This window comes from Heptranchias perlo, chromosome 23, assembly GCF_035084215.1.
Source record: "Heptranchias perlo isolate sHepPer1 chromosome 23, sHepPer1.hap1, whole genome shotgun sequence".
Lineage (NCBI taxonomy): Eukaryota > Metazoa > Chordata > Chondrichthyes > Hexanchiformes > Hexanchidae > Heptranchias > Heptranchias perlo.
The window spans coordinates 37,501-50,708 of NC_090347.1; the positions used below are offsets into that span (position 1 = coordinate 37,501).

At 51.8% G+C, this 13,208-nt stretch overlaps 1 protein-coding gene across 1 annotated transcript in view; it reads left to right on the plus strand.

Moving 5' to 3' along the window:
- The first annotated feature begins 6,789 nt into the window (after window positions 1-6,789).
- The window catches only part of LOC137340983 (sphingosine kinase 1), an 81,447-nt gene continuing 75,028 nt past the window's right edge, over window positions 6,790-13,208 (plus strand). Inside the window, exon 1 of the mRNA XM_068003777.1 lies at window positions 6,790-7,282. Within this exon, the coding sequence (XP_067859878.1) occupies window positions 6,835-7,282 (448 nt within the window). The 5' untranslated portion in view covers window positions 6,790-6,834. The remainder of the gene's footprint in view (window positions 7,283-13,208) is intronic.

Here is a 13,208-nt window from a genome sequence, read left to right on the forward strand (position 1 = left end):
GTCCCAAGCAGCAGACAACACAGGGAGGGCCCGTTCCCCCCTCTGCCCAAAGTGCTAAATCCAACATTAAGAGTGACACACTTTGGATTCGGCTTGTTTTTGTCCTTCCCTAACGAGCCGCAAGGGCGGCGAAACCGGGGGGGGGGGGGGGGTGCGCGGGGCGGGAGCAGTTCCAAGAAGGAACAATGGATGATGCCTAAAACTACAGGTCAAGGTACATTGATTTGAACGGCAGGAGCAATCTAAAGTGTGGGCCAGCAGTCCCAAATGGCAGACAACACAGGGAGGGCCTGTTCCCCCCTCTGCCCAAAACGCTAACCCTAATTATAACCCTAATGCAGTGTTTCTCCCTGATGAGCCACAGAATGCGGAAAAACTGGTCAGAGCAGTTCCAAGAAGGAACAATGAATGGTGCCTAATGCTAAAGGTCAAGGTACATTCATTTTGACAGCAGGAACAATCTGAAGTGTGGGCCAGTCCCAATAGGTAGACAACACAGGGAGGGCATATTTCCCCCCTCTGCCCGCTAAATGAAACCTAACTTTAAGAGTGACACACTCTGGATTTGGCCTGCCTGTCTCTCCCTGATGAGCCGCAAGGGTGGCAAAGCCGATTGGAGCAATTCCAAGAAGGTACAGTGGAAGGTGCCTAAAGATCAAGGTATCCTAATCCTCACTACTACCCCAGACCCCACTCCCACCCCCAACCCTAATCTTAACATCTCCCACCACCATATCCCCTTCCAACCCTTTCCACCTTAATCTTACTACCCAGTACTCCAACCCCGCCCCCCCCCCCAATCCTAAGTACTCTGGACCCCAACGCCAACTAATCTGGACCACAACTCTAACCTCCAACGACATCCTCCACAGATACCAGGTAAGCTTCCAAATTTATGCAGATGACACCCAGTTCTACCTCTTCATCTTGCATCCAGTCCTGAATGAGCCTTAACTTCTGAAATATTGGGAAGACTGAAATCATTATCTTTGGTAAGTGCCATTGACACTGCTCCCTCATCCCTGACTGTATCAGCCACCATGGATACTTTTTAAAAATTCATTCTTGAGAAATGGGTGAATTTATTGTCCACCCCTAATTTCCCTTGAGAAGGTGGTGGTGAGGTGCCACCTTGAACCGTTGCAGACCGCGTGGTAAAGGTGCTCCCACAGTGCTGTTAGGTAGGGAATTCCAGGATTTTGACCTAGCGACAATAAAGGAACAGCAGATATTTGTCCAAATCAGGATGGTGCATGACTTGGAAGGGAACTTAGAAGTGATGGCGTTCCCATGCCCTTATCCTTCTAGCTGGTAGAGGTTGTGGGCTTGGGAGGTGCTGTTGCTGCAGTGTATCCTGTAGATAGTACCACACTGCAGCCACAATGAACAGGTGGTGGAGGGAATGGATGTTTAAGAAGGTGAATGGGCTGCCGATCAAGTGGATTGCTTTGTCCCGGATGGTGTCGAGCTTCTTGAGTGTTGTTACAGCTACATCCATCCAGGCAAGTGGAGACTATTCCATCACATTCCTGACTTGTGCAGTTGTGCATTGTAGGCGGTGGAGATGCTTTAGGGAGTCAGGAGGTGAGCCATTCACCGCAGAATACCCAGCCTCAGAACTGCTCTGTCACCAACGGCAATTACGTGGCTGATCCAATTGAGTTTCTGGACAACGATATGTGGCATGTGTCAGCCATGGCTCAGTGGGTAACACTCTCGCCCCTGAGTCAGAGGTTGTAGGTTCAAGTTCCACTCCAGAGACACACCAGTGCAGTACTGAGGGAGTACTGCACTATTGGAGATATTGTCTTTCTGATGAGACATTAAACCAATGCCCTGTCTGCCCTCTCAGGTGGATGTAAAAGATCCCATGGCATTATTTCGAAGAAGAGCAGGGGAGTTCTCCCCAGTGTCCTGGTCAACATTTATCCCTCAACCCACATCACTAAAACAGATTATCTGGTCATTTATCTCATTGCTATTTGTGGGACCTTGCTGTGTGCAAATTGGCTGCCACATTTCCTACATTATAATGGTGACTACACTTCAAAAAATACTTAATTGACTGTAAAGCGCTTTGGGACGTTCTGAGATCATGAAAGGTGCTTTATAAATGCAAGTCTTTCTTTCTTCTTCTAATGGTTAACTTCCCCCCCCCCCAACCCCAGGGCGTTGATGTTGGGGGATACAGCAACGGTGTGTCATGAATGTCACGGAGAGGTGGTTAGACTCTCACTAATTGGAGATGGTCATTGCCTGGCAATTGTGTGGATGTTGTCCAAGGCATGGACTGCTTCATTATCTGAGGAATTGCGAATGGAGCTGAACACTGTGCTATCATCAGCGAACAGTCCTACTGCTGACCTTATGATAGAGGGAAGGTCATTGATGAAGTATCTGAAGATAGTTGGGACTAGGAAGCTGCCCTGTGGAACTCTTGCTGCGATGATTGGCCTCCAACAACTACAACATCTTCCTTTGTGTTAGGTATGGTTCCATCCACTGGAGAGTTTTCTCCCTGATCTCCATTGACTTCTGTTTCACTAGGGTTCCTCGGTGTCACATTTGGTTGAATGCTGCCTTGAAGTCAAGGGCAGTCACTCTCACCTTGTTACGGGAATTCAGCTCTTTTGTCTATGTTTGGACCAAGGCTGTAATGAGGTCTGGAGCCAAGTGGTCCTGACAGAACCCAAACTGAGCATCGGTGAGCTGGTTATTGGTGAGTAAGTGCCATTTGATAGTATTGTTGACAACTCCTTCCATCACTTTGCTGATAATTGCAAGTAGGCTGATAGGACAGGTTGGATTTGTCCTGCTTTTTGTGGATAGGACATACCTGGGCAATTTTCTACATTGTTAGGTAGATGTCAGTGTTGTAACTGTACTTGGCTTGAGGCGCAGCTAGTTCTGGAGCACAGGTCTTCAGCACTACAGCCTTGTCTTTTGCACTCACATGCTGAGCTCCGCCATCATTGAGGATAGGGATGTTCATGGAGCCTCTTCCTCCTGTTAGTTGCTTAATTGTCCACCACAATTCACATTTGGATGTGGCAGGACTACAGAGCTTTGTCCTGATTCATTGATTGTGGGATCGCTTAGCTCTGTCTATAGCATGATGCTTCCACTGTTTAACATGCATATAGTCCTGTGTTGTAGCTTCACCAGGTTGGCACCTCATTTTCAGGTATGCCCGGTGCTGCTCCAAGCATGCTCTTCTACACTCCTCATTGAACCAGGGTTGGTCACCTGGCTTTACAGTGATGGAGGAGTGAGGGATATGCCGGGCCATGAGGTTACAGATTGTGGTGGAATACAATTCTGCTGCTGCTGATGGCCCACAGCGCCTCATGGATGCCCAGTTTTGAGCTGCTAGATCTGTTCTGAATCTATCTCATTTATCATGTTGGTAGTTGCACACGAGACGATGGACAGTGTCCCCAATGTGAATACAGGACTTGGTCTCCACAAGGACTGTGTGGTGGTCACTCTACCAAACTGTCATGGACAGATGCATCTACAACAGGTAGATTAGTGAGGGCGAGGTCAAGTAGGTTATTTTCTCATGCTGGTTCTCTAACCACCTGGCACAAACACAGTCTAGTAGCTATGACCTTCAGGACTCGGTCAGCAGTGGTACTACTGAGCCACTCGGCGATGGACATTGAGTGTACATTTTGTGCCCTTGCTACCCTCAGTGCATCCTCCAAGTGGTGTTCAACATTGAGAAGAACTGATCAATCAGCTGAGGGAGGGTGGTAGGTGGTAATCATAAGAACATAAGAAATAGGAGCAGGAGTAGGCCATACAGCCCCTCGAGCCTGCTCAGCCATTCAATCAGATCATGGTTGATCTTCAACCTCAACTCCACTTTCCTGCCCGATCCCCATATCCAATACTGCCAATTCTAGAGCCCCCTGGATGTCAAGGAACATACAGGGTAAGATAAGGCAGAAAAGGAAAGCTTATGTCAGACACAGAGAACTCAGCACTGCAGAAAGCCTAGAGGAGTATAGAAAGTGCAGGGGTGAAATTAAAAAGGAAATTAGGAAAGCAAAGAGAGGGTGAGAGGAAGCAAATACAGGCGTGGTGCTGGAGGATTGGAGGACTGCAACGTTGTACCGTTGTTTAAAAAGGGAGCGAGGGATAGACCGAATAATTAAAGGTCAGTCAGCCTAACATCGGTGATGGGCAAATTATTGGAATCAATTCTGAGGGACAGGATAAACCGTCACTTAGAAAGGCACGGACTAATCAAGGACAGTCAGTATGGATTTGTTAAGGGAAAGTTGTGCCTGACTAACTTGATTGAATTTTTTGAGGAAGTAACAAGGAGGGTCGATGAGTGTAGTGCATTTGATGTAGTCGACATGGATTTTAGCAAGGCTTTTTAAAAGGTCCCACGTGGCAGACTGGTCAAAAAAGTACAAGCCGATGGGATCCATGGGAGAGTGGCAAGTTGGATCCAAAATTGGTTCAGTGGCAGGAAGCAAAGGGTAATGGTTGACGGGTGTTTTTGTGACTGGAAGGCTGTTTCCAGTGAGGTTCCACAGGGCTCAGTACCTAGGTCCCTTGCTTTTTGTGATATATATTAATGATTTGGACTTAAATGTAGGGGGCATGATTAAGAAGTTTGCAGATGATACAAAAATTGGCCGTGTGGTTGATAGTGAGGTGGAAAGCTGTAGACTGCAGGAAGATATCAATGGACTGGTCAGGTGGGCAGAAAAGTGGCAAATGGAATTCAATCTAGAGAAATGTGAGGTAATGCATTTGGGGAGGGCAAACAAAGCAAGGGAATACACAATAAATGGGAGGATACTGAGAGGTGTAGAAGAAGTGAGGGACTTGAGTGCATGTCCACAGATCCCTGAAGGTAGCAGGACAGGTAGATAAGGTGGTTAAGAAGGCATATGGAATATTTTCCTTTATTAGCTGAGGCATAGAATATAAGAGCAGGAAGGTTATGCTGGAACTGTATAAAACACTAGTTAGACCACAGCTAGAGTACTGCATACAGTTCTGATCACCACATTACAAGAAAGATGTGATTGCATTAGAGAGGGTACAGAGGAGATTTATGAGGATGTTGCCAGGACTGGAGAATTTTAGCTATGAGGAAAGATTGGATAGGCTGGGGTTATTTTCCTTGGAACAGAGGAGGTTGAGGGGAGATTTAATTGATGTGTACAAAAAAAAGGGGCCTAGATAGAGTGGATAGGGAGGAGCTATTACCCATAGCAGAGAGGTCAATAACCAGGGGGTATAGATTTGAAGTGATTGGTAGAAGGATTAGAGGGGAGCTGAGGAAACATTTTTTCACCTAGAGGATGGTGGGGGTCTGGAACTCACTGCCTGAAAGGGTGGTAGAGGCAAAAACCCTCAACTCATTTTAAAAGTACCTGGATGTGCACCTGAAGTGCTGTAACCTACAGGGCTAAGGACCAAATGTTGGAAAGTGGGATTAGGCTGGGTGGCTCATTTTCGGCCGACGCGGACACAATGGGCTGAATGGCCTCCTTCTTTGCCGTAAATTTTCTATGATTCTATGCTTTGATTCCCCTAGAGTCCAGAAATTTATCTATCTCAGCCTTGAATATACTCAATGACTCAGCTTCCACAGCCCTCTGGGGTAGAGAATTCCAAAGATTCACAACCCTCTGAGTGAAGAAATTCCTCCTCATCTCAGTCTTAAATGGCTGATCCTTTATCCTGCGACTATGCCCCCTAGTTCTAGACTTTCCAGCCAGGGGAAACAACCTCTCAGCATCTACCTGTTAAGCCCTCTTAGAATCTTATATGAATCAATGAGATCACCTCTCATACTTCTAAATTCCAGAGAGTATCGGCCCATTCTACTCAACCTCTCCTCATAGGACAACCCTCTCATCCCAGGAATCAATCTGGTGAACCTTCATTTCAAGTATATCCTTCCTTAGATAAGGAGACCAAAACTGTAGGCAGTACTCCAGGTGAGATCTCAACAAAGCCCTGTACAATTGTAATAAGACTTCCTTATTCTTGTACTCCAACCCCCTTGCAATAAAAGCCAACATGCCATATGCCTTCCTAGTTGCTTGCTGTACCTGCATACTAACTTTTTGTTGAACCAGGACACCCAAATCTCTCTGGACACCAACATTTAATAGTTTCTCACCATTTAAAATATATTCTGTTTTTCTATTCAGCAGGAGGTTTCCTTGCCCATGTGTGACCTGAAGCTATGAGACTTCCTGGGGTCCGGAGTCAACGTTGAGGACTCCCAGGGCCGCTTCCACCCGACTGTATGCCACTGTGCCCGCACCTCTGGTGGGTCTGTCCTATTGGTGGAACAGGACATTGCCCCCTTCCTTATCACCATCTTCCACTTCTATGCCTTCAGTCGCCTAGGTCCCACTCTCTGGTACCCCTCCACCTGGCTCCCCTCCTTGAAACATTCTCACCCCTTTGGTCCACCCTCCTAATCTCGCCCTCTTTGACTCCACTTGGTACGTATTTGTCTATGTTAAAGGCTCATTTGCCTGAGGAAGGAGAAAATCTCCGAAAGCTTGTGAATTTAAAATAAAATTGCTGGACTATAACTTGGTGTTGTAAAATTGTTTACAATTGTCAACCCCAGTCCATCACCGGCATCTCCACATTATGTTAAAGGCGTTATATAAATCCGAATTATTGAAATAGGGCATTGAACCAACATTTATTTAGGGACAAGAGTTAAATGAAAGTGTATAATAATTATTGAATTTTTATGAGACAAGGACATCTTACCTTTAAGTTTTCAAGTGGGACATGTAACCTTTCATTAGAAGGAGTTTGGAGTTGGCCAGTGGGCTGAACATGTCTCGGAGTCACTCCCAGCTGCTGCTGACTCTGGACCGAGTCCCGGGAACCATGGAACCGGCAGCAAATTCTCGGGTTCTGCTCGGCGGGGAATTTGCTATTTGGCCAAATAAGAAAGTGAAGTTCGCGGTGAGTTTAACAAGCACGGAGCTCGGTGCCCGGAGGGTCCGACCTCGGCCGTGGAGCCGCCGCCTACTGTTGCCTTTAACGGACTGTATCGGCTGCCGGTGCCACGAGCCCGACACCGACACCGACTCCGCCGCCTACTTCACCGTCTATGCCTATCCGTTCAAAAAGAAAGCGCGAGGATCGGCTCAGGTCCGAGAAAGATTCTCCAAGACATTCCGTGTGGACGGATCACGAAATTATCCGGAGAACCGGGAAGAGGCTGAAAAGTGGACGGCGGCGATCAAGAGTCTGTGCCGGGTGGCGATTCCCGGGGGAGGTGAGTGAATAAAGATTCACATTTAATCCGGTAAATCCAGCCGGTGCTGCCAACCTTTCCAGGCGGCGACTCGGGACCGGCAGCGACGGTTCGACTCGGGACTGGACTCGGCCCCCAGCGGCTCCCCGTCTCCGGAAACCGACAGGCGCCGTTTAACCAAAATTCGCCAAGTCTCCAATACCGATCCCTCCCCCTCCCTCATCTCCCCCCCCTCCCTCATCTCCCCCCCCTCCCTCATCTCCCCCCCCTCCCTCATCTCCCCCCCTCATCTCCCCCCTCCCCCCTTTCTCATCTCCCCCCTCCCCCCTTTCTCATCTCCCCCCTCCCCCCTTTCTCATCTCCCCCCTCCCCCCTTTCTCATCTCCCCCCTCCCCCCTCCCCCCTTTCTCATCTCCCCCCTCCCCCCTTTCTCATCTCCCCCCTCCCCCCTTTCTCATCTCCCCCCTCCCCCCTCCCCCCTTTCTCATCTCCCCCCTCCCCCCTCCCCCCTTTCTCATCTCCCCCCTCCCCCTTTCTCATCTCCCCCCTCCCCCTTTCTCATCTCCCCCCTCCCCCTTTCTCATCTCCCCCCTCCCCCTTTCTCATCTCCCCCCTCCCCCTTTCTCATCTCCCCCCTCCCCCTTTCTCATCTCCCCCCCCTCCCCCCTTTCTCATCTCCCCCCCCCTCCCCCCTTTCTCATCTCCCCCCCCTCCCCCCTTTCTCATCTCCCCCCCTCCCCCCTTTCTCATCTCCCCCCCCTCCCCCCTTTCTCATCTCCCCCCCCTCCCCCCTTTCTCATCTCCCCCCCTCCCCCCTTTCTCATCTCCCCCCCCTCCCCCCTTTCTCATCTCCCCCCCCTCCCCCCTTTCTCATCTCCCCCCCCTCCCCCCTTTCTCATCTCCCCCCCCTCCCCCCTTTCTCATCTCCCCCCCCTCCCCCCTTTCTCATCTCCCCCCCCCTCCCCCCTTTCTCATCTCCCCCCCCTCCCCCCTTTCTCATCTCCCCCCCCCTCCCCCCTTTCTCATCTCCCCCCCCTCCCCCCTTTCTCATCTCCCCCCCCCTCCCCCCTTTCTCATCTCCCCCCCCCTCCCCCCTTTCTCATCTCCCCCCCCTCCCCCCTTTCTCATCTCCCCCCCCTCCCCCCTTTCTCATCTCCCCCCCCTTTCTCATCTCCCCCCCTTTCTCATCTCCCCCCCTCCCCCCTTTCTCATCTCCCCCCCCCTCCCCCCTTTCTCATCTCCCCCCCCCTCCCCCCTTTCTCATCTCCCCCCTCCCCCCTTTCTCATCTCCCCCCCTCCCCCCTTTCTCATCTCCCCCCCTCCCCCCTTTCTCATCTCCCCCCCCTCCCCCCTTTCTCATCTCCCCCCCTCCCCCCTTTCTCATCTCCCCCCTCCCCCCTTTCTCATCTCCCCCCCTCCCCCCTTTCTCATCTCCCCCCCTCCCCCCTTTCTCATCTCCCCCCTCCCCCCTTTCTCATCTCCCCCCTCCCCCCTTTCTCATCTCCCCCCTCCCCCCTTTCTCATCTCCCCCTTTCTCATCTCCCCCTTTCTCATCTCCCCCCCTCCCCCCTTTCTCATCTCCCCCCCTCCCCCCTTTCTCATCTCCCCCCCTCCCCCCTTTCTCATCTCCCCCCCTCCCCCCTTTCTCATCTCCCCCCCTCCCCCCTTTCTCATCTCCCCCCCTCCCCCCTTTCTCATCTCCCCCCTCCCCCCTTTCTCATCTCCCCCCCTCCCCCTTTCTCATCTCCCCCCCTCCCCCCTTTCTCATCTCCCCCCCTCCCCCCTTTCTCATCTCCCCCCCTTTCTCATCTCCCCCCCTTTCTCATCTCCCCCCCTTTCTCATCTCCCCCCCTTTCTCATCTCCCCCCTTTCTCATCTCCCCCCTTTCTCATCTCCCCCCCTTCTCATCTCCCCCCTCCCCCTTTCTCATCTCCCCCCTCCCCCCTTTCTCATCTCCCCCCTCCCCCCTTTCTCATCTCCCCCCCTCCCCCCTTTCTCATCTCCCCCCCTCCCCCCTTTCTCATCTCCCCCCCTCCCCCCTTTCTCATCTCCCCCCTCCCCCCTTTCTCATCTCCCCCCCTCCCCCCTTTCTCATCTCCCCCCTCCCCCCTTTCTCATCTCCCCCCTCCCCCTTTCTCATCTCCCCCCCTCCCCCTTTCTCATCTCCCCCTCCCCCCCTCCCCCCTCCCCCCTTTCTCATCTCCCCCTCCCCCCCTCCCCCCTTTCTCATCTCCCCCTCCCCCCTTTCTCATCTCCCCCTCCCCCCTCCCCCCTCCCCCCTTTCTCATCTCCCCCTCCCCCCTCCCCCCTTTCTCATCTCCCCCCCTCCCCCCTTTCTCATCTCCCCCCTCCCCCCTTTCTCATCTCCCCCCCTCCCCCCTTTCTCATCTCCCCCCTCCCCCCTTTCTCATCTCCCCCCCTCCCCCCTTTCTCATCTCCCCCCCCTCCCCCCTTTCTCATCTCCCCCCCTCCCCCTTTCTCATCTCCCCCCTCCCCCCTTTCTCATCTCCCCCCTCCCCCCTTTCTCATCTCCCCCCTCCCCCCTTTCTCATCTCCCCCCTCCCCCCTTTCTCATCTCCCCCCCTCCCCCCTTTCTCATCTCCCCCCCTCCCCCCTTTCTCATCTCCCCCCCTCCCCCCTTTCTCATCTCCCCCCCTCCCCCCTTTCTCATCTCCCCCCCTCCCCCCTTTCTCATCTCCCCCCTCCCCCCTTTCTCATCTCCCCCCCTCCCCCCTTTCTCATCTCCCCCTCCCCCCTCCCCCCTTTCTCATCTCCCCCTCCCCCCTCCCCCCTCCCCCCTTTCTCATCTCCCCCTCCCCCCTCCCCCCTTTCTCATCTCCCCCCCTCCCCCCTTTCTCATCTCCCCCCTCCCCCCTTTCTCATCTCCCCCCCTCCCCCCTTTCTCATCTCCCCCCTCCCCCCTTTCTCATCTCCCCCCCTCCCCCCTTTCTCATCTCCCCCCCCTCCCCCCTTTCTCATCTCCCCCCCTCCCCCTTTCTCATCTCCCCCCTCCCCCCTTTCTCATCTCCCCCCTCCCCCCTTTCTCATCTCCCCCCTCCCCCCTTTCTCATCTCCCCCCTCCCCCCTTTCTCATCTCCCCCCCTCCCCCCTTTCTCATCTCCCCCCCTCCCCCCTTTCTCATCTCCCCCCTCCCCCCTTTCTCATCTCCCCCCCTCCCCCCTTTCTCATCTCCCCCCCTCCCCCCTTTCTCATCTCCCCCCCTCCCCCCTTTCTCATCTCCCCCCTCCCCCCTTTCTCATCTCCCCCCCTCCCCCCTTTCTCATCTCCCCCCCTCCCCCCTTTCTCATCTCCCCCCTCCCCCCTTTCTCATCTCCCCCCTCCCCCCTTTCTCATCTCCCCCCTCCCCCCTTTCTCATCTCCCCCCTCCCCCCTTTCTCATCTCCCCCCCTCCCCCCTTTCTCATCTCCCCCCCTCCCCCCTTTCTCATCTCCCCCCCTCCCCCCTTTCTCATCTCCCCCCCTCCCCCCTTTCTCATCTCCCCCCCTCCCCCCTTTCTCATCTCCCCCTCCCCCCCCCTCCCCCCTTTCTCATCTCCCCCTCCCCCCTTTCTCATCTCCCCCTCCCCCCTTTCTCATCTCCCCCTCCCCCCTTTCTCATCTCCCCCTCCCCCCTTTCTCATCTCCCCCCTTTCTCATCTCCCCCCTTTCTCATCTCCCCCCTCCCCCCTTTCTCATCTCCCCCCTCCCCCCTTTCTCATCTCCCCCCTCCCCCCTTTCTCATCTCCCCCCCCTCCCCCCCAATGAATAATGTTGAATCACCAGTTAGAAATAAATTTCAACTAATCGAAGAAACTAACTTCTATATTTCACATTTTCACCGAATGCAATATTCTTTGGATAAACACAGCAATGGTTTTAATATCTGAGGTGCAAAGATGCAAAAATGGTACTATAACTGGTGGCCAAATGTGGACTTCCTGTCCTGTGATCATGAACAATCATGGGGTTAAAAGTGAGTGGGACTGACGTCTGGCCTGACACATCGTCCTCTTACATCTATCTGTTCCTTAATTCTAACGGAGCTGAGTACGTTATGAAGGAATGATTCTCGTACTTGTGTTCTTCTCATTCCTCTTTCCTTAGTCATCGCTGCTGATCTGCAAATGAGTCAACACATTCCAGAGACATTTTTCTCTGTAACCTCCCACACTTGTCTTGCTGCTATCTCTTGGATCCAAAAATAACATCACCAGTTTTCTGCACTTGCCACAGCATCACCTGCAGCCCCTTATCTAAAAGGAGTAGATCTCCCATTACCCTGGCGACTTCCTCCAGACGCGCCCCTATTTCAACTTTAGCTGATGAATTGTTGGAGCAGTTTACGCTGGTAAGTTCTCCTTTAGCCTTTTAAATCTACTGCTGTGCCTGATATCTCATCCCTGCTGCAATCACATTCCCTACACAAGAATTCCATACAGGAAAGGTAGGATTAATATTTAAACGAGCGAACCTCGCAAGATACTGTGGGGTCGTCTCTGAATGCAACTAAACTGTGGGTGTTTGGCAGCAATCCCACCCTTTCCACAGCACAAATAGACTACTTTTAATGGATGAAAGGGACCTTAGAATAAACAGACATTCCTTTAACACTATAATTAGCCTCCTAGGGTGGGTGAAGGCACCGCCCAGGAAGGCCCAGGTTCAATCCCCATTCTGTGCTGAGTTCCATGGTCTCGGCTGGGGCGAAATTTCTTCCTCGACAACAAGACGTGAACTATATAATTGACCACAACAAGCAGATCGTGATTTAATTTTATGCTACACTTTAATTTGGTTGGAACCTTTTGTTAGTGGTGCCCAGTGAATCACCCTTATTGCCACAACTAAAATAGTCCTGCATATTTCACACAATTTCAGTAAGGCCTTCGTCTAACTCAGCCTTGAATGTATTCAATGACTCAGCCTCCACAGCTTTTTGGGGTAAAGAATTCCAAAGATTCACGACCCTCTGGGAGAAGAAATTCCTCCTCATTTTCGTCTTAAACGGGCGCCCCCTTATTCTGAGACTATGGCCCCTAGTTTTAGATTCCCCCATGAGGGGTAACATCCTCTCAGCATCTACCCTATCGAGCCCCCTCAGGATCTTGTATGTTTCAATAAGATCTCGTCTTATTCTTCTAAACTCCAATGAGTATGGACCCAACCTGTTCAATCTTTCCTCATAAGACAACCCTTCCATACCCGGAATCAACCTAGTGAACCTTCTCTGAACTGCCTCCAATGCAAGTATGTCCTTCCTTAAATAAGGGCACCAGAACTGTACGCAGTACTCCAGGTGTGGTCTCACCAGCACCCTGTACAGTTGTAGCATAACTTCCCTGCTTTTATACTCCATCCCCCTAGAAATAAAAGCCAATATTCCGATTGCCTTCTGGATTACCTGCTGCACCTGTATGTTGACTCTGTATTTCATGTAAGGAATCTTACAATATATATCAATGACTTGGATGAAGGAACAGAGTGTCTTGTGGCCAAATTTGCTGATGATACAAAGATAGGTGGAAAAGCAAGTTGCGAGGAGGACACAAAGTGTCTGCATAGGGATATTAACAGGTTAAGCGAATGGGCAAAAATTTGCCAGATGGAATATATTGCCAGATGACTTCACATTTTTGGACTTGTTGGACTATAACCTGGTGTTGTAAGATTCCTTACATTTGTCCACCCCAGTCCATCACCGGCATCTCCACATCATCTGTATTTCATGTACAAGGACACCCAGATCCCACTGTACCGCAGCATTTTGTAATACTTCTCCATTCAAATAATATTTTGCTTTTTTATTTTTCCTCCCAAAGTGGATGACTTCACATTTTTCCACAATATATTCCATCTGGCAAATTTTTGCCCATTCGCTTAACCTGTTAATATCCCTATGCAGACACTTTGGGCCCGATTTTACCAGGGGTGCGGGTTCTTGGCGGGTG